The 21,402-nt window shown below is 34.3% G+C and overlaps 2 protein-coding genes across 2 annotated transcripts in view; both read right to left on the bottom strand.

Moving 5' to 3' along the window:
- LOC101622315 (uncharacterized protein KIAA0825) overlaps window positions 1-12,886 on the bottom strand; it is a 183,070-nt gene extending 170,184 nt beyond the window's left edge. The window contains exons 1-3 of the mRNA XM_012721758.1: window positions 12,673-12,886; window positions 5,543-5,729; window positions 1,412-1,571 (exon numbers count right to left, since the gene is read on the bottom strand). Of these exons, the coding sequence (XP_012577212.1) occupies window positions 1,412-1,571; window positions 5,543-5,729; window positions 12,673-12,886 (561 nt within the window). The remainder of the gene's footprint in view (window positions 1-1,411; window positions 1,572-5,542; window positions 5,730-12,672) is intronic.
- A 4,852-nt stretch (window positions 12,887-17,738) lies between these two features.
- Window positions 17,739-21,402, bottom strand: part of LOC101622094 (uncharacterized protein KIAA0825-like) — a 63,570-nt gene continuing 59,906 nt past the window's right edge. The window contains exon 11 of the mRNA XM_012721757.1: window positions 17,739-17,953. Coding sequence (XP_012577211.1) covers window positions 17,739-17,953 — 215 coding nt within the window. The remainder of the gene's footprint in view (window positions 17,954-21,402) is intronic.

Genomic DNA, 21,402 nt, shown 5'->3' with positions numbered 1-21,402 from the left:
TTGAGGGGGGAGGGGCAGACTGGTAGACTCCTTGTCTAACTGCCTCCCAGCTTAACCCCTGCCTGGTGCACGCCTGCCTCCTTGAATGCCAGCCTAGCAAAGTGTGCCTGAGTACCTGACTCTCTGAGAGCATTAAAGTCTGAAAAGTCCACTGAGGGCTCCATGATTTTCTTTATCAATCTACCCCAACCGATGTCAACCTGTCCTGTGCTTGCTGGCACAACAGTCCCTTATCTTGTAGCTCCATCACTCAGCACAATAAACTACCAAGCTTGACACAGCATCTGATAGACATTGCCATAACAGTAAGCACAGTCGATTGTAGTTAAAGAAAAATCACGCCTTTGGACTTAATTGATCAAAATGTAATGGAGTCTAATGACAGAAGATACCATAGCACACATGTTCAGAACCACTACCTCCAAGTTCCATATTTCTAGAAGGGAAATGTGTCTCTGGACTTCCTGAACCTAGCAGGTGACTAACCACCACTAAATATCCAATTTAATTTGTGTTAATTTCACTTAATAGTGGGAAATATATTTATATATATTGCACATAAGAAGTGAATTATAATAGGCTATGCTAGAATTCACTCCCTAGAAACTTAAGGTTTTTAAGATCTCTCTCACAGAGATAAAAACTATAGGTTCACCTTATTCATTATTATGTAATTTTTACTATTCAAAAATACACGCATGTTTGCAAATATAAATGTAATTCTTATTCATAGATGTGACATTCTATTTCAGATACATACAATGAAATTTAAAACTTGGCTAAGCAAACAGATTGTTTCAAGTAAAGAACTGAAATACATTCCAGTTTTTTATATTTTTCCTTCAATAGCCAGCAACATGCAAGACCACAGGCTTAACCCAGAGTAAAGGGAACAAGCACACCGAAGTGCTATCCAGTGTCCATGCATTCATGCACCTTCTTGGGTTAATTTCCTTGCTGCAGAATATATTTCAATATTCTTCTCAAGTTTTTTCATTGTATAAGAAACCTCCAACTTCATCAACACAAGTAGGCTGTCTCCAGAAGAACTACAGCTCTCTTTAGAAAATTCTTCATTTCACAAACACAAGACTTTAACATCAACATAATGGCCACAAACACACAATTCCCAAGCTACACCTTTAGTCTATACAATTCAGAACTAAACTGAGTTTATGAGCTGTGTTACTGTTTAAAACCATATAAATAAAACCTACATTGTTTCAGTGAAGCCTTTGCTGTACAAATGCAGAACAGCCTGGGCTGAATAGATTCTATTAATAATGCAATATTGAGTTTGGTATTGACTTTAAGAAGTATTATCACCTCCTTGACTAACCCTTAGCTGCCAGCAGACGCTGCCTCAGGCCAGTACACACCTAATTGCTCGGTAAAAAGGCCTTTTCCCTACCTCATTGAGCCGCATGATGTGATAAATTTGCCTCAGGTACTCGCTGCCACCTGGTTTGTGGCAGATATCCAGGACCATCATGTTTATTTTCTGCTCAGTCAGTTCAAGAGCAGTATCTCCTTCTTCTGAGGCTGTGCTTTTCTCTCTTGCCATAAATGCACTAAATGCAAAGAAAGCACAGAAGTATCAGTGGTGAAAAACTGTAAATATGGAAAATAATCAAAGAGATTGAGTGTGCAGACTGGATGTAAATCTCACATTCAAAGCAACCATAAAGACTTCGCTCAAACAGGCAGCCTCGCCAAACCGCTGCTGCACGCATCAACAGTGCCTTAGAACTAAGCACCTGAAAGCATTTTTAAAAATTGAATTGCTTCTTTTAACACATTTCTTTATTGCATTTATACTCCTATCTATAAAACATTTTCCCATTACTGAAATTGTTGAAATTGCTATAATCAGGGGATGAAAACAAAACATTTCTTTTTAAGAACATGTAAGGAATTATTTGTATTTTCTCTTTATGGAGGAGAAATATCTTGAATGTCAGAAATAGCTTGGTATTCTGTCTTTTCTGGATTCCTCTTTACAACTCTCTTAGAACATAGGAAAGATTAGTTAAAGTGTCAAAAGGGGGTGACTATACACTGAGTCCTTTCTGGTGGTGAGTTCACCAATGGGCATTTTATATTGGCCTCGACACTTGTTGCTTTTTAAACACATATACCCCTGTCTCTTCATGGTAAAGACACGACGGTCACTCCTCCAGGAAAAGAAGGTAGATTAGCACCCCATTAATTATATTTGTGAGACATTTCTTTTATATGAATTCATATACCTATTATTGATATTAAACATTATTGGTATGGTTATCAGGGATGACGTATTAAAAAATCTCAAACTATACCAGTGTAAAAAAGAAAAAGAAATTCAACATACACCTTATATATACCTTATAAAGTTTTTCATTACAATTGTTATGAGGACAATGTTAGTTTTTGCAATCTAAGTATTCTTAAGAAAATAAATGGTTTTCCACTGTTTCCCAGATGAAATGAAATTTGCTGTGGTGTAATCAGCTATATACTGCAGTTCATTACTGAGATTTTGCCATGATTATAAAATTAGTTCTGCTAAGAGTCAGTGCCACTGACCTGAAGACTGAACCAAATGATACCCAGCTGCTGGACATTAACTTTTATATTACTTCCACATGTAGCTTCAAAAATCCTTCTTTAAAAAAAGAATTTTAGGATACTATAAGTCTTCCCTATATATATATATATATATATATATATATATATATATACACACACACACACACACACAACAAATACTATTCTTGGAGATAGTCATTAGCTAGAATACTCTTTAAGGAAAAAAAAAAGACATTGTTGAAATAAAAGAAGTTTGCAAATATCTTTTTGAAGTTACATACAGGTTGCAAGCAAAATTTCTTGTCAGGTTGCTGACATTGAAAAAGTTGAGGTTCTCTGACAAAGGAGTGTCTCAGTGTCAGCCTCTGAATTGTATCCTTTCCTGTCCATCACTGTGCAGGTGAAGCAAATGATTGGATTCAGTCAATGCTATGATTAATGAGTTCCTCTCTGGATTTGGGACTGCCTATCAATCATGTCATTAGGGAGAATGTGCCCTGAAAGAGGCAGACCTTAGCCAAGGAATAACTGCATTAATCTTAATCTGTATATGCACCCAGCCAGCCAAGTCAGGGTCACCATGATGAAAAACAATAATCTTCAACTCGACAAATTACTTTGCAAAGACAGACATTGCTTTACTTTTGGGGCTGTGTGTTCTCCAGAATCTAAGTTGACTGTTTACAGCTTGAGTGTTACTACAAAGTGAAGGTTATTTTAATGAATAGTAATGCTTCCAGGCAGTATGCAAGACAAGCAATGCTTACAGCTGTCACCTTTCCACTGCAGTTATTTTCACAATTTCCATAAAATCAAAGTCAAATTGGGAGACAAGTGAAAGAAATGTAGCTAAATGATATTGTGTATTCCAAGATAATCTTCATGGGGAATTAAGATTTCATTTATCTTATCAGAAGAGCTATATGGAAATGCTTACATTCTCACACTTGAAAAAAAGTATGGCAAGCCAAGGCAACCCTCCAAACAATGTGATTTGAAATACATTTTCCTCATGATATACATCTATGAAGTAAGTGATAAAAAATTTGTGAGAAATACATACAGGTGGAAGCTGATTTGTATAATAGATAATCAAATTGAAATGATAGTAAAGAAAAATTTCTAAAGTGACCAAATCTTATAAGAGATTACCTTAAGTGAGCTGATAAATCAAATGTAACTCCTTTTCAAAAATAAATGCAATAAAAAACTTTAGAATAGCACTTTTGTATATTTACGCCATTGGAGAAATTGAGAAAGACACTACATTGTGTATATATTTAATATATACTCAGAGCCTTAGAGGGTTGTAAAGCATTTTTAAAAAATCAGGAATTTTTTTTTTCATATTGGGTGTATGTTGTAACAACAAATCAGTCACATGTTACTGAAACAACTCCCTCCTATAGGAGATACCAGGTATGTTGGTACAGTTTATGAAATACAATAAAATCACCTCTAAAAGAAAAAAAATGACTTATGGGTGACTTATGTAGTGCTGCTATATTATTTTCAACTGTTACTGACAGAGGGTTCCTAAATGAGCAGCATCATAACTTTAACTTTGTAATTATAATTTGACCTACTCTTTCTACTCTTCTTTTTCTCTCCCTTTTATAACTACGGGCATGGATAGTGACTTAAATCTTTTAGTCATTGGAGTCAAGCTTGTAAACTGGTATTGCATGCAAATGTAAAGATTAAGATGGTCACTGTCAAGGCTACTGAGCATGGCCTGACTGCTGTTGCCATTCCCAACCATGGAACACTCCAGAAGTAAGTTTCTAGAAGTTAGTATGATAAGACCTGGAAAATCATGATTACTTACTTTTCCCATGTGGATTAATGTCCAGTTCACACTTTAATATAAACTAATCTGACAGCATACTATAAGTTAGTACAGAGAATTTGTTGTTACAATACTAATCGGAAGTGCAGTGCATTTTAACAAAATTTACAAATAGCAAATACTTATTCCTCTTAGCTTAAGGCTCAGAACTTGGTCAATTTTTCAAAATAGTTCTGTCAACTTGGTATTATCACTGAAAATGAAGCTTTGAGAGATTGGGTAAATTGTACAATATGAGTCATACAAAGGATTAGTATTTTCCATCTGAATCTGAATTCTGAGCTCTATCTATCAACAAACAACTTGTTGTCATTTCAGGCACGTAGTTCTAATAGAATCTGCTAGCAACATGAATATATTATAGATAATGGGGAACAGTGGGTATAACTGGTGTAAAGAAAGGGGGTTTGACAGTGATCTGTTCACCATCTGAACTGTAATTCCTTTATCAATTCATGCAATTCTATACTGAAGACTAATTTTAAGGCAGGACGACTCTATGTACATATTTAAATTCATCAGGGACCCTTAAAAATCTTTTCAGTACCACAAATCACTCAGCTCTTGGTGAACCTATGAGAAGGCTGACATTTTCATACCGAAACAGCTGGGTGTGTTTATAGCTTGAGTGTGATATGCCCCAGTCGCCCTCTGGGATTCCTACATTACCAGATGAAAAATGTGTACCTTTTTGACAATCAGGTACACAGAAAGCAATAAAAAGCCTTTTATATCCATTAATTCCTTCTTAATTTAATCTCCATGCCCAATCCATTTACAAAGTGCCTTAGGCCATCCACTAGTTAGTTACCTGTTTGCACATTGAAAAGGAGTGAAACCAAATTCTCCTGGCTTTAACTACCCTCCTTTTAATCAGAAACCTTAGATGGTGACTAAAGTGGTATTATGTTCCATTGTATCAATAGGGTTCAAATTTTAATAGGACAACGAACAATCCAGTTTTTAATGGAATATTTATCTTTTTTCTCTTTTTAATCAAAGTTCCCATGAAGTCAGTAAAATGACTGCTGTTGCCTATCAGGCAATATTTTGTTCCGTTCATTGGTAATTTTGTTGTTATGAAAGTATTTGTTGAAATGCAGCAAAAGAAAAACATCACTTTACCATTCGGTGCTCAGTTTCCTTGCTTTCGACAATTGGCATTCAATCCAGTTTGGTTTCTGCTGCTCAATGTTCTGGGTGACCTTATGGGTCATTTGATTAGGACTACTTGTCTGGTCTCCCACAATGCTTTTCAAACACTCGCAGATTAAACCCAGTTTCTCTTTACTCCATCTGTCAAGGAAGGCACCTGTTAAAAGTTCCACAGTGTTTCCATCCTCAAATATCCGACATATAATTACAATCAAGTTCCAGACAAGCAGGCCAGCTTTCTTCAATTCAACAAAGTTTTTTGACATTTTTCTCTCAGACAGAAAAAAGAAGTATTTAATTGGGGGAGGCAAACATGCAATCACCGTAGGTAACTTGCTGATTACAATAGATACTGCTTGAGCAGCAAGCCTTGTGAAGCCTGGGGAAGAAAAGAAAGAAAAGGTATGATTAATATTAGCGTGTGCGTTCCATCACAGTGTTGTTTTGAGTGGAGAGTGAGGGTGTCTAATTTTTGTGGAGAAAATTGTTGAGAAGAGCAAGTGGTTGACACATCCCGACAGTACCCTGCTGGGGTTTCCCAGAGTACTGCTTCAAATCTCCCAAAACCCAAGCTAATTTTTTTCTCCCACAAAAGATTAAACGATTCAGAATTGGTTTTTTATTTTTATATTTTTATCTATTAAAACTGCAGCTTTAAATGGTCAAGATAGACTTTTAATTAACTAAAGCAAAAACACTTCTGTTGGAGCTTTTGACAGTCTTTGCCACTTCTCATCTTCCCTGAAGCCTCTTTGCCCTTTGGAAACAGTGACAGATTCATTTCTGTTTTTGTTGGGACTGGTTCCTATATCTTATTAGCGTTCTCAGCCCTTCACATCCCTACCCCCATTGCAGTCCCTCTTTATTACTGGATCCCATTTTTTGCCTTTTTCACAGTATTTTCCACTATCTCCATTATTTACTTACTGTCAGTTTCCACTAGAACAGAAGCTCCATGAGGACAGTGTAGGAGCCCCAGCGCATAGTACCTCATATATAACAGTTGTTTAATAAATATTTGTTGAATAAATGAGTGGCCACACTGGTTCATGTTACTCCTTTTTGTTTCTTTGCATTCCATGTTGTTCCACTTCCTACTGATATCCCTTAAACGTGGTCCTTCACCTAATGACTGATTATTTTATATGCCCTTCCTTGCTGGGCGCTAATTCTCTGAAGGATTTAGCAATCCTTCTTCTCTATGTCAAGTTTTCTCACACTTGGCACTATTAATATTTTGGTCTAGATAATTCTTTGTTGTGAGGAGCTGTCCTGGGCATTGTAGACTAATTAACAACAACAGTAGCATCCTTCTTAGCTGTGACAACCAAAACATCTATCAGCATTGCCAAATGTGTCTTGGGCCAAGCTCTTTCATGGTTTAGAATCACTCTTCTAAATGATTCCACAATCTTTAACCTTGGCCTTTTCTCCAGGGTTGAACTCCTACATCTCCAGCCCCGTATTGGACATTCCATTTTTCTCCCCTAACTACCATTAGCTCATCAGAAGGAAAATTCAATGTTTTTCTCTCCTATGTTGGGTAGGCCTTCCTGACTCACATTCCTTTTTTAAAAAAATATTTAAAATATCCTTGTCAATCCTGCATACCAGACCAGGGATTGCATCGATATATCTTCCTACTTGCCCCTCTCTCTGACATGCCTGGGATCATGTTTACTGATAACTCAAACTCTTTCTCCACAAGAACACTTGGCCTATTGTAGTACTTTCCTATCTCACCACTGTGCTCTGCTCTTTTCCTGCACTGTAAAGTCATACTGACATACTATGGACCATATTACCTAATTTTTCTGCAACCATAGGTTTAGCAGTTCTGCACGGTTATGACATCAGTGTCCAGAGAGTTGCTGTCAAAATATAGTCAGGCCTTGGCCAGTTTCTGTGCAACTTCCTTTCTGGCTTTCAGGATTCTGTGTATGTCATTATTCTCCTACAAAATGCCCTCTATCTTAATGGGTCACCCATATTCTTCAATGATTGGTTCATATCCTCTCCCCTCCTATGAATTTATTTGAACATATTACCCATCTGACTATTTTGGTAACTAGGTCCATGATATATTGTGTTGTATTTTGTATTATCATCTATATTGATTTGTTATTTATGTCTTCATGAGGTGTCCATACAACTAGAAAAAAAGCTCCTCCTCAAGGGCATGGAAAAGCATCTCACAAAGCCAGACTCGGTGTTTTAATCCCTATGTATGTAATTGAATCTGAACATTGGATCCGAGTAAGAAGCCAAAAAGAAGGGAGCTTTGAGGTCTTTAGTAAAATATTCTTTACTGCTTTTACTAAACAAAAATAGCAACATAAAAGGCTTTGTCATACTTTAAGTTATTTTACTTAAAAGCAGTACAAAGCTCTGGGAAAATGTATCCAGTCTAATGACTCAAAATTTTATGACTTGAGAACCATTTTAAAATTAACTAGAGCAGTCCTTATAAGTTTATGAAAGCTGGTTCTACATAGATTTGAATGAGTTCGAAGATTTTGTATTAAATATAATAATAACCATGAAAGTGCTTACTTGATTAAAAAAAAGTTCCTCAATAAATGTTTTTCTTTATTCAAATGAATGTATTTACATAAGGTTAAAATGTAGATAAAGTAAAATTTAAAATTTCTTTGTGATCTCTCTTCTGTGGGCTTTAATAATTTAAAATATTATATTGTTCTTTGTGTTTGTGTCTTAAACCCTCTAGTCTGCTGTCAGGTATTTCACTTAAAAGATTTTATCTTCCTTATCTCTATCCTAAGAGGGTTTAACTGCAGATACTAGGTAAATATTTGACAATCTAAGTGGATATTAAACAAAGATTACTAATTCTCTTCACAACTACACTTCTGATATTTTATAAAACCTGAGGACTCAACTTACTCAAATCCCCAACTACTTCATTAATGCTTAAGGCAAATTCCAATCAGAACCTTTAAGCTGGTTACAAATTAATAAATCCATTCTACTAATCACAGGGGCTTGAGTCTATGATGATGTTAACAACACACCAGGGAGGAATTTTTTAAGAATGCCACACACTCACTTTTCTCCTTATTTAAATAAGTTGACTTCTAGCAAAGCCATATGTATGTAATATTTTGTAAGGGTCATTCCAAATTCAGAGATGATAAAGTGTGAAAAAAATGTATGTCTTAGAATGAATGTAATATATTTATGCATTTATCATTTCTTCCTTTCTATGCATGCACAACAGACTTAATAATAAATTTCATGGATTGAATAACATGCAAAAAAGAAGATTTATAATGAATGAGGTAAAGGCAAAATAGCAGCTAAAATTAATTTTTAGAATTTTATTATTTATTTAATGGCATTAAATGTCAATAATAATTTATTGCATGAGGATAAGTAATCTACTATGTTAATTCTTTTAAAAATCTGGGCTTAGCACTTTGTGATACAGTTCAAAGGTCAGGTTCCAAGTTGTTTCAATGCTTAGTTTTAATGGCTACCATAGGTGAAAAAGCAGATACACGAACATACATTGATTCACAAGGAATCAACTGTGCTTGTGCAATCATGCACTTGTTTCCAATCTCAGCCATCACAAAGCAAAGGCTGTTCTTAAAATTTCACTAATAAATATTCATCATTCATGTCAATTATATGATCTTGCAAACAAATTGAAAAATATTTCTGTTTTGCATTCCTAAGAAATGCAAAACTTGTTTTTTGATTTTTTGTAATTGTATTCTTATTTGTAATATTTTAAATCATGTTTGAAAGCCCTATTTTTATGCTCTTAAGTATATAGGTCTGATATTTCTTTAGGCAACACTTATTTTCATAAAACTAATATTTATGATTTTTATAAAGCAAACCATCTTAATGACAGCTGACAGCGCTTTGTGTGCTTCTGCCATCCATTTCTTAACAATTTGCATGTGAACAGTGTCACAAATACATTTTCCTTGTGGTGTGACTTTTGTTTGCTCTCTATAAACCATTGTTTCAGTTAAAACAATTAACTGAACAGTTTTCCCACAAAACATTCTTTTTTATTTAAGGAGGAATTCACTGCTAAGAACACATACTCTCTGGCATAGCTTTAGTTGTTAAAGGAACCAAACAACCAGTTCTTTTTCTATTTGCTTTTGGAAACATAGGGGAGTAGATATACATGCTAAGCTCCATCACAAACATCTGAACTTTGTTCACATGTAGATGCATCACCTAAGTCATATAACTTGAAGTATTTACTTCTTTAAATATTTTCTGATAAAGAAACAAAGAAATGCATTTTGATTTGTCACCATAGTATTTTCCATATTGTGTTTTCACTGTGTCTGGAAGGATGTTCTATTAAGCTTGTGTCTGACTGTCTTATAGGAAACTAGAATTCTCAGAAAAGATCTCAAACATTTACTATTATCTAAACAAATTGTTCAATACTAAATTTGACTGAAAACATTGCTATAATTATTACAATGATCTGTTTGTACATATGTATGCTTAGCTTTAAAATCTTATGCTAACTGAGATAATTTCAGACAGTCTTGAGCTAATGCACCAGCTCAAGCAAGACATGATACTTAGGAGGAATTCATGTTTAACATTAATGTATGAAACCATATTTCAAGTGGTTTGCCCACAAATTTCCTTTTGTATTCTTTTTTTGACCAAAATTGATTACATCATAAATATTTTAATTCACAATAATGGCCGAGAAAGAACTCATGTTAAGAATAGCACTTTTTCACATTGCCTTTGTTCTTTTTTACATCCCAGACATTAGCTTGAAACTATCGTTGATTTGTTGATGAAAGGTAATGCTAAAGTCACTTGGATGCTTTACGAGGATTAATTTTGCTAAAATTAGGTTCTGTAGTGCAAAGAACAACCTAATTTATTACGGGAATACTGAAAGCTAACAAAGTAGAGCTTACCCCACTCATCCCTACAATGTTGTCCCCATCATGTAACTGGCTCACCTTCACACCAGTGGAGTTCTAGTGACGATCTCCTTGTGAAGTTTTAATACAGTCTGATCCATTTTTCCTCTCACAATCTGAAATATGGTCTTATTTATTCCCTGAGTTGCTGACACCCATTTTGGAAGTTCTACTAGACTGTTGGTACCAAGGAAAAGTATCTTATTTATGTTTATCTCTAGCCTTAAACCCTGTGCTTCGCATGCAGTATTATCTCTTTTAATTAATATTTCTACAATTAATAAGTGACAATACTTGGCATGTAAAAAATACCTATCTTATACACTGTATTGAAAATAAAGGTTGAATACTGTTAGTATAAAAGTTCCTTTAGCATTTCAGAAGGAAAAATGAGCAATGATAATCTATTGTCATAAAAATGTGGACTGCACAGAATATTTTATAAAGTCACTTTCCCTCACCACTTTCTTTTAGGTATTTATGTGATTTAACAATCCTTCGTAGCTGTCTACATGCTGTACTTCTACTTTCAATGATAATTTTATAAGCAAAACCCCAAGAAATGGTATCTAGAAAGTCAGCACTTCTTGGAATCAGAGGCTCTTAGAAATGTTATGGAAAAACTTCAAAATGCTTATGAGAAAGTACAATTTTTCATGAATAAAAGAACTTGAAAGTGAAAAGCAAAACAGTGTTAATCATATTTCATGATATGCTGACCACAGATCATGCCTACCAAACTGTTAAAAATCTATGAAATAGCTGAAAACTAGAATGAAGGAGAGATGGCAACAATTCAGACAAGAAGAACTTAAGTAATGAAAAGCTGACATTTTCCAATTTCAATTAAATGACTTTACTAGATTCAAAGGCAGTTTAATAGGGCTTGGACAGAATTAAAGTATTACTATGAAAGGTCACAGATAGATAATTGATTTGAGTTTGTAAGATAAGGTCTCTGGATAAGAGTCACATTATTTAGGATCTCCATGGAGAAGAATGAAAGGCTAGCCCTTTCAACTGTTCTTTAGTGGGGTTAGATGGAGTATTTTAATGTTGAAAGTTTCCTTAGTGTTAGTGAAAAAATATTCTTTAAAGTTGAATATAAAAGGCAAAAGTTCTATTTTAAAATCTAAAGAAGATTCATGAATACATACTGACAGATAACATACATTCAAAGTAATCTTGTGAAATTCTTGGAAGTAGAAATATCTAGGTAGGAAAAAAAATCATTTATGAGGAGAGGACTTGATGAATAAAATAAATGAAAAAATGTGATAATGGATGGTTCTTAAATACACTAGTTGAAGAAATGCTCCAAATAGGAATAAAGCACTGAATTCAGTACCAAAGGTTTTGGAGGAAAAAATGTATTGTTACTATGTGGGGTGCTATTTTTGACCTAAAATCAACACATGTAGTGATGTTAGTAGAGGAAAAGAAAGTAACAAGTGGTGGCTGCAAGGGGCAAAAAACTCAAAGAATTAAACTGTATATCAGCAATATTCTTGAGAATATGAATTTTAGATTACTTAATAGATTATAAACAAAAATTTTAGTCAAAATCATATCACTACTCAGTGACTATTAACATGAATAGAAAACCTCATGGAAAATTCTGAATTAGTAGCAAGGAGAAGGAGATATGCAGGAGGAAGATGAATACTGCACAATTTCACTTACACATGGATATAAATAAATAAAAGGAAGAGACAAACTAGAAGAAACCTGACCATAGATTTGCAGCTATGTATGTGTGTGGGAAGAACAAAGGGAGTGGGGGGGAGGAAGGATAGGGGATGGGCTATGGTGCAAGATTGTGAGTACTCGAAGATGGGTGTGTTGTAACATAGACCTGAGGGGGTGTGAATCTATTCCCCTTAATCATATTACATATTGTAAAGAAAAACTGGAAATAATGTTGGCTTACAAAACTATTATTACTGCAATAAATAATAGTTTTAAAAATGATTGATTGAATATTTTTCATTTCTAGTTTTCCTAGGCATATGACTCATAGAAAAGAAACGTACAGGTGTCAAATATCATTGATGGAAAGAAGATTCATATAATTTACAAATCTTATTTATAGAATTTTACTTAAGCCCATATTCTAGGAAATTGCTTCTTTAGGGATGTATTCTTCAAGAGAAATAAAGATACCTTTGCTTGAGTCTTTCCTTTTAGCTTCTTTTGGAATATAATTCCATTCTTTTGGGATGCTTTCAAGCAAACATTCAGGGATATTGTGCTTGCTTAGGTTTGTTTCACAACTTCTCCCAGAGCCCATCAGAGATATTATGTGCTGTACAATGTCCTTGACGGCGTCAGTTAGTACCAATCTTAAGCATCGGATGACCTCCAGCTCAGACTCCATGCATGTTGTGACTTTAAAATCAGACAGCATATTATGGTTAGCAGAATCTAGGAATAGTCCATGCCATGTTATATTGGCAATCCAGTTTCTCAATAATCTAATTTAAAGCTATAAAAAAGGACAGCAGTTTCAAATCTGACAATCAATAAACAATTGAAAAAGTTTATTCTTCATGGTACTAAAAGAAAGCAATTAAAATAATAGTCAACAACAACACTTGCTGGTGGTTTGGTACTCTCATGGTGGAAATAGAAATTGTAGAAACTTCTTAGGTAACAACCTGGCAATGACATTAAAGGTCACCACACTTTATTTACCTGTCGGCTTGCTCATTTTCTAGGACTTTATTCTGAGAAATTAATGATAAATATATAAAGGATAAAAAGAAAAACTGGAAGTAATCTAAATGTTCAATAATTGATGACTTGTTAAATTAGCTCAGGTTTATCTTTTAATGCAATAAAGCCATATACTGATTTATAAAAAAAAGAGAGAGAGTAAAGAGTATGACATTCTGTTTTTATTACAAATACATCTCTACTTACACTTCTAAAAGAATTAAAAGATGCACGGATAATATTAATGGAGATTATCAATGAGTGATGGTATTTTCTCTTCCTTTCCTTATTCTTTTCTCTGTTAGTTATTATTTTCTAGTATTTTCTCTTTATGAAATGACATATTGATAATGTGAACTCTTTTTTCTGTCTAACTTCTTTTATTCAGCATAATTATTTTGAGAGTAATCTGAAAGTCATAATAATTACAAAGGTTTTCCCCTTCATTTTTTTTTTAAAGATTTATTTATTTGTGAGAACTGGGGTACAGGCCAGAGGTATAGGGGCAGAGAGAAGATTACGAGAGACAGAGTGGGGAGAAGAACAGGCAGATCAACAAAATACAGCAGTGGGCCGGTCAGGGAAGGTCTGCTGCACCATGTGGATCACCTCTGGGGTGGGAATCAAACTCATGCTGAAGTGGCTTTAGCTTCTTAATACTGAGCTTTAACCCACTGTGCCACCAGGGAGGGTCCTGGTTTTCCCCTATGCTTATCCAATGAAGTTTGGTTTTACATTAAGATTTATTTCTACTTTCAGTGGTCTGAGATAATAATGGTAGTGATTGGAAAACCAGTGAGTTGGAAAGACTTCTATTTCCCCCAATCAATGCAATGCTCCCACAAACTAGGGCACAATAAAGAGATATACCTAATAAGCCATTAAAAATCTACCATTGGGCCCTCCCTGGTGGCGCAGCGGATTAAAGCACAGCACTCAGAAGCTGAAGCCACTTCCGCATGAGTTGGATCCCTGCCTGCTGCTCCCCTCAGCAGTGTACTTCGACGATCTGCCTGTTCTGCTCTCCACTCTGTCTCAGATGAATCCTCTCACCCTCCGCATCTCTGACCTGTACCCCAGTTCTGTACAAATAAATAAATAAATCTTAAAAAAAAAATCTACCATTATTTGAAGATGGCATGATAATTGGTATAGAAAACCCTAAAGACATTACTAAAAAACTATTAGCAATGATAAATCAATACAATGAAATAGCAGGCTACAAAACCTATATACAAAAATCTGTTGTACTTTTATATACAACCAACAAACAAGAAGAAATCAAGCAAATGACTGTATATACAATTGCATAGAAAGAATTAAAGAGGAATAAATTTAACAAAGTAAGTAAACCTCTTTGCTTCTATACAAAACCAACATACTATCAAACCAACAACCTCATGTATAATTGCATAAAAAGAATTAAATGGAACAAATTTAAGAACAGAAGTGAAAGACCTATACAATAGAATTGTAGCACAAGAAATGGAGGATACAAAAAAAAAAAAAAGAAGGGAAGATATGCACAATTAAAAAGACTATGTTACCCAAACAAATATACAGATTTATGCAATCCCTCTCAAAGTTTCAATGGCATTCTTCAAAGAAATATTGCAAACATGACTGAAATTTATATGGACCAGAAGAGACCCTGAAAGACAAATGAGAAGAATGGAGGTATCACACTCCCCATCTTCAAGTTACACAACAAAGCTACAGTTTCCAAAACAGTAACGTGTTGGAATAAATATGGACACACAGATAAATGGAATAGAGTGAAAACAAGGCAATAAACACATATTTATATGGACAGTTAATCTATGACAAAATACTCAAGAGCATATAATAGAGAAAGGAAAGTCTCTTTATCAAATGGTGTTGGGAAAATTGAAAAGTAACATGTAAAAGAATGAAACTAGGCTACTGCCTCAATACATTACACTATACACAAAAATTAACTCAAGTGGATTAAAGACTTGGATGCAAGACCAGAAACAATAAGATACAAAAACATTAGCAAGACACTCTTTGAGACGCTGGCTTCAGGAATGTCTTTGGAGACAAGAAAATTCTGGACAGTGGGGAAAAACTATTATAGAAATTAATACACACGTTTCTCAGTAGAAGATAATAATAGCATATATACCAGGGACTAATATCCAAGGTCTATGATGAACTCATACAACTCAACAAGAAAACAGCCTAATCAAATAATAGGTAGAAGAGCTAAATAGACACTTTTCTAAAGAAGATCTACAACTGGGATATGAAAACATGTACATCATTTGTCATCAGAAAAAAAAGAGCAAATTAAACCACAATGAGTTACCACCTCACACCTGTGAAGATGGCTTCTACAAGAAAGACCACAATCAAGTACGGCAGGGTTGTGGGGAGAAATAACTTCATACATAACCTCTGTTGGCAAGAACGGAGACTTGTCCAGTCCTATGAAAATCAATATGGAGGTTTCTCAAAACATTAAAACCATATTTCACATATGATCCAGTAATCTCACTCTAGGTATCTTTCTGAAGAATAGTAAAACACTACGTCGAGGGATATATACACTCCTATATTTATTGCAATAGTTCTTTCCTGTTTCAGGAGGAAGAAAGCTGATTACCTTTTAAATAATGTATTCAAGTTGATCTGACTGGGTTAATTACTGGTTAATTTACTGAAGTGGTAAAATACAAATATTGTGAGATGATGATTATGTGTCTCAGTTGTATTTCCTTTAAACCTGTTAAATTTTCATGCTAAACAGAAAATATAAAAGGCTTAATAATTTTGCTACAAGTTAGTATATTTTATAATCTTATTACAGTTTTTAAGATAATCATGACTGGTGACAACTGAGGATGAAAATGTTTGCAAAGACTTAGATAAGTCTTTATGATAAGTCATAGTCCCTTATGACTATTGCAAGATCTCAGGTTCTAGAAAATATTCAGTTTCCCAAGAATAATGATTTGCACAGAGACAAGTTCACCGTTATCAACTTCTGTCCTATTGGACTTCCCACACAATTTGATTTCTTTGAATATTTATAATACATTTGTCTGACCTTGAAATGAAGGGTTTGCTCAATGTGTAGACAGAGAGGACTAATTAGTAGCAAGAAGCAAGCTTGCTTTCTCATGCCAGCACCTAAAGTTTTTATCTTCTTTATGCTATATCTTATTAATATCATCTAAATAATTTTTAGTACAGTTTTGTACTGTCATGATAGCTCAAGACTTAAGAGTTAAAGGGTAAGGAAGGGTTGACGCATATAGGTCACCAATTCTTTATCATAGTGAGGGAAAATGTGACACTTAACTTCACCAGAAACAACTAAAAATAACAGGGGAGTGGAGAGGTTTTCAAGGTTGTTTCTCTTTCATTTTGAAAAGTCTACATCAAAAGTAATTCAGTCTTTTAACTAGAAAACTGCCCCTACTTTTGGTAAAAAGAGAAGCAATGAGGGAAGACATGGAAACAAGGAAATAAAACCTTAAAAGGAGATAATTATCACAGAGTCTTATAAGTGATAGATTTAGATTTTAAAACCAATTCATGAAGTTATCTATTGCTATTTTACAGGGCTAGTGACTAAGAGAAGATGTAATATAATGAATTTAAAGTAAAAATATTCAAATGTGTGGAGGATAGTCAAAGTCCAGAAAGAAAGAAACCATATCAATGAGCCAGTTAGACTTTTTATGGTGAATCCTAGAGACAAATTTATGAAAATGTTTGCTTTAAAACAATGCATAAGAAAACTTACAGGTTGAAAGCCAAATGTAAAGGATATAATGGTTAATGGGCTAACAGGATAACTATTGTCTAAATTCTCATACTTTGTTTTTCCCAAATATTAAGTATGGAGATGTAAAGCCAGGATATAAGAATAAAACAATGAAAGAATTTTTATATGTGGCCCTGAAGGTGCAAAAACCTATGAATATTTCCTATACAGGTAAGCAACTTATTCTCCTTAACATCTGCTCTTATCTGCAGAAAGCAACACAGATGAGGAAAACATATTATCCCCAAGGAGTAGTACAACATATTTGCTTTGCAAGCGAAAGGTGCCCTGGTCCTAACAATAAATATTTTAAATGTTTGCAAAAAGTTGATTGGTAGTTTTGACCATGAGTCTGTTGATTAAATGCACCCAAGAACCACAAAACACTTTTTCATATCTTATTAATGTCTTAAATAGTCAATAGCAAAACATAATCTATAGTAAATATTAAATTTTCATGTGCGAAAACTTCCTAATAACAAAGAAAGACTGCATTATGTAATTTTTCCCTCAACCTCCTTCTCACCTGCTCCCAAGTATATTGAATTTGGATAAGAATACTTATTTATAGTATTCTTAGAATTATGCTTATGGTTACTGATTTCCAGAAGCAACCTTTATACTGAAAAAAAAAAAGGATAAACTTGTACAAATAACAGACTCAGCAAAACTGACATCAAAATAAAACTTTTAAAGCACACTTAAAGATATATTTAAGTATCTATAAGCACTTTATAAATAGTAAATTTCTTATACCTGGAATGTTATATAAAAAGTCCCATAATTGTTCATCTTCCATATAGCTCACAAAAACATTTCCAAATGTTTGTGGAGAAAAGTTGCAATGGTACAGCACTTTAAATATGGCTTCTATCAAGCTGGATCCTTGGTTCAGATTATCTTCTGTATCAGAAACTTGTCCTTGGCAGAGGCTTTCTTGAAAACAAAAATGATCCAAGTGGGTTATCAATGACTGCCATTAAATTCTTATTACTTACCCTAGCTTAATTCTGTTAAAATCTACTAGGTTAGTATTTACATAAGAGAAGAAATGCCCCTATTCTTTCAGACCAATCATCCTTCTAAGCGCAGTATAGTTTCTGAGATGGATGTTTGTGGAGAGAAAACTAAGAGAAAGCCCACAATGACCTCACTTCAAAAGGCAAAGCTACTTTCCTATTATGTTAAATTTTTTTCCCTCAAAGAAACTTTTTCATTTCTTTTCTCACTTAAAAGTAATAGACATTCATTCTGAAATTATAAAAAAAAATTTCAAATTAAATCTTGCCAGTAATAGTCATATATTTGGTGCAATCCAATTTGTGTTATATCTAAATATACATAAATGAATAAATATCCATTTAACTTGAATACCAGTTGGTATTATTTTACACATACTCTTGTTATTTAAAATCTATTTAAAGGTAGTTGAATCTTTGTACTTTTCTTTGGAATCCCATGTTCTGAATATAATGTATAGGCTTCAGAACATAAATCGCATGGAAAACTCTTGTAGTATTCTTAGAATTATGGTATCAGTTCAACAAATACATTTATAAAGCCCCTTAAACCTACAGGCCATATCATTCACAATGAAGAGATTTATCAATTGGTTTCTCAAATAAAATAATATCAAAATTTTCCAAAAAGATGGAATCATTTTTATCTTTTCAGCACAGTCCTCCTCTGGCTCTATTACAACTTGCTCAAAGATGCGTAATCAGTTTCCAGAATATTGCATCTCTAGATTTGATGAAAAAAGGTAAAACAATACTTTCTATTTTTTTCATAATTAGTATGATATGCCCAATATTAAAATGTATAATGTCTCGATTTAAAGATAATGATGACTCTCATATCTTCTCTCATATTTTAAAAATCTTTAATAATTGTAATCTAGATTATTTTAAAATGAGTACATTTCTTTCTTTTTTCACATTTGGAAGCATAAAACTTATGTTTCCTCTTGATAACTTTAGTTGATTTTCATGTCCTAGAGCTTAATACTATTGCAAACTAAGAAATAGCAGAGGAAATCTGTTTCCTTTCACCATCTTAATATCTATGTTCTCTGTTTTAAATGAGTTAGTTTTCCTCCAGTAAATTATCCGGTCCTTTTAGCCCTTTCCCTAACAAACACAGACTATTTGGCAGTTAGAACATGATATTCTCTATCAATAGGGAGGTTTTTTTTCAGGAGTTTTACTAGAACTATTGATAACATGGTGCTCTCTTTCCCTGTTGGAAATAGACTATAAGTTACTGACAGCCATTTTGGGAAGAACTTGACCGAGACTTAGTAAGATATGGTAAGGCAAAGAACCTAGTTTCCTCATGATGGTATGGCACTACCTGAGAACTGGATCCAGTAGTACCTGGGTATTTGTTAGCTGGGCGGATAAATGTCCATTTTGTTAAACCAGGCTCATTTGGGTTTCTGTCTTTACAATTTAAAAGTTTTTTTTTTTTTGTCAACTATAAAACGTTAAATAACAAGTTAAATAACAAACAGTGCTACCCCAGGCATTCATAGTTTCAATTATTTATCTATTTATTTTAAAGATTTATTTATTTATACATACAGAACTGGGGGGGGGGGTGGTACAGGCCAGAGGTGCAGGGGCGGTGAGAGGATTTACCAGAGACAGAGTGGGGAGCAGAACAGGCAGATCGACCAAGTACATTGCTGAGGGGAGCAGCGGGCGGGTCAGGAGAGATCTGCAGCGCCATGTTTTCTCCTCCGGGACTGGCCGGAATCAAACTCATGCTGAAGTGGCTTTAGCTTCCCAGTATTGTGCTTTAACCCACTGTGCCACCAGGGAGGGCCCAGTTTCAATTATTTTTACGCAAATTGTCCCTCTCCTTTTCCTTCTAGCTCAGCTTATGTATGACTATGAAATCTCATGTTTTCAGTGTAAATATTTCCACTTTTTTAGAAATTCCTTAATCTGATAATCAAGTTTCTGGAATCTTTTTCCATGATACATCCTAATCTCCATCATTCTACCTAGATTTGACTGCTTGCTTTCTTATATTCCCCTTCCACCTTTTTTTTTTTTTTGTCTAAACCATCTCACTAGTCTAGAATGTTCTGCTCTAAAACAAATGCTGACATTGTTCTAAAACAAATGCTGACAATCAATCACTCAACCCTGTCAGCCATCATTGTACTAGATGCTGGGGCCTACACCCACCATTCAAGAATTCACTGACTGTGTGTGCATGTGTTTATGTGTGGGGGGGAGGGAATGGCGAACAAAAACAATTACTATTGAAATCTAAGGATAAGTGGGGTGACCATACACTCTGGTTTTCTTGGGGCAATCCTGTTTCACATTTGATGCTCTGGTGTAATTATTAGTGTCATCCTCTTTCCCTCTTAAAAGTGTCCCCATTTGGATGATAAATTATTTAATCATCTTAAATCTTAAAGTGTTAAAGTACTATAGAAATATAGAGGACATCTTAAATCTTTTCAGGGGACACAGAGAAGTCACAGAGAAGATCATGCCTCACTAAATCTTAAAGCCATAAGTTTATCAGTCTCCCTGGCAAGAATGTGGTTCCAAGGATGACAGAAGATTGGCGTAATGGTGAGAGGAGACAGGTAGCTGATGTTAGACTGGTAGTATGGCTGAAGTGTGGCTGGTGTGACGGAGGTAAGAGAAGAAGCTAGACAATCAAAACAGCATGAATAATCTAAGGCCCTGTGTTTCATGAAAAGACAATGCAGATGGAGAAAGGGTGTTGGATATGAGGACTAGTTACAATAAAATAATGAGTATTGTTATCACTTATTGTTACTACCATATAAAATGTGCAAGATACTTCAAAGAAATATTTCTTTCTATTTTGCTTTGCCCTAGAATAAAGTGTATTTCTGTTTACTTGCCTCAGGGAAATTTGCTATTTGAAAAACACAAATAGATTGAAGTCAGTTGTGCTCCTAGACTTAAAAAGATAAGCTGAATCTATTGAGTAGTTTATTAGTCTGAACTACATGAACTAGCTACTTTTTTGCAGGCCTTAAAGGTAAAATATTGGCACTACAAGGTGCCAAGATGTGCTCTCTGATACCCTTATGTGTCCTGGCAGGGGATAGGCGACTCAGAGAGAGGAGATGCCCTGAGCCTTGAGCTCTGTAGGTGAATACAATAAGGAATTTTAGTATTTCTGCACATATGAGTTAAGATTTGCACTCATTACCATTCATAAAGTACTCAATTTATGTTTCATTTAATTTTTATAACACTCTATAGAATGGGTGCTGATTATCTCAGTTTTATGGATGAACAAAATAAAACTTTATGTAAGTAACTTGCTCCTAGATTACAAAGGTGGCAAAATTTTTATTAAAGTAGAATTTCAAACTTTTTTTTTTTTTT

This window comes from Condylura cristata, unplaced genomic scaffold, assembly GCF_000260355.1.
Source record: "Condylura cristata isolate star-nosed mole 26May11 unplaced genomic scaffold, ConCri1.0 scaffold00007, whole genome shotgun sequence".
In the NCBI taxonomy this organism is placed as follows: domain Eukaryota; kingdom Metazoa; phylum Chordata; class Mammalia; order Eulipotyphla; family Talpidae; genus Condylura; species Condylura cristata.
This window is presented reverse-complemented; position numbering and strand designations above follow the sequence as displayed.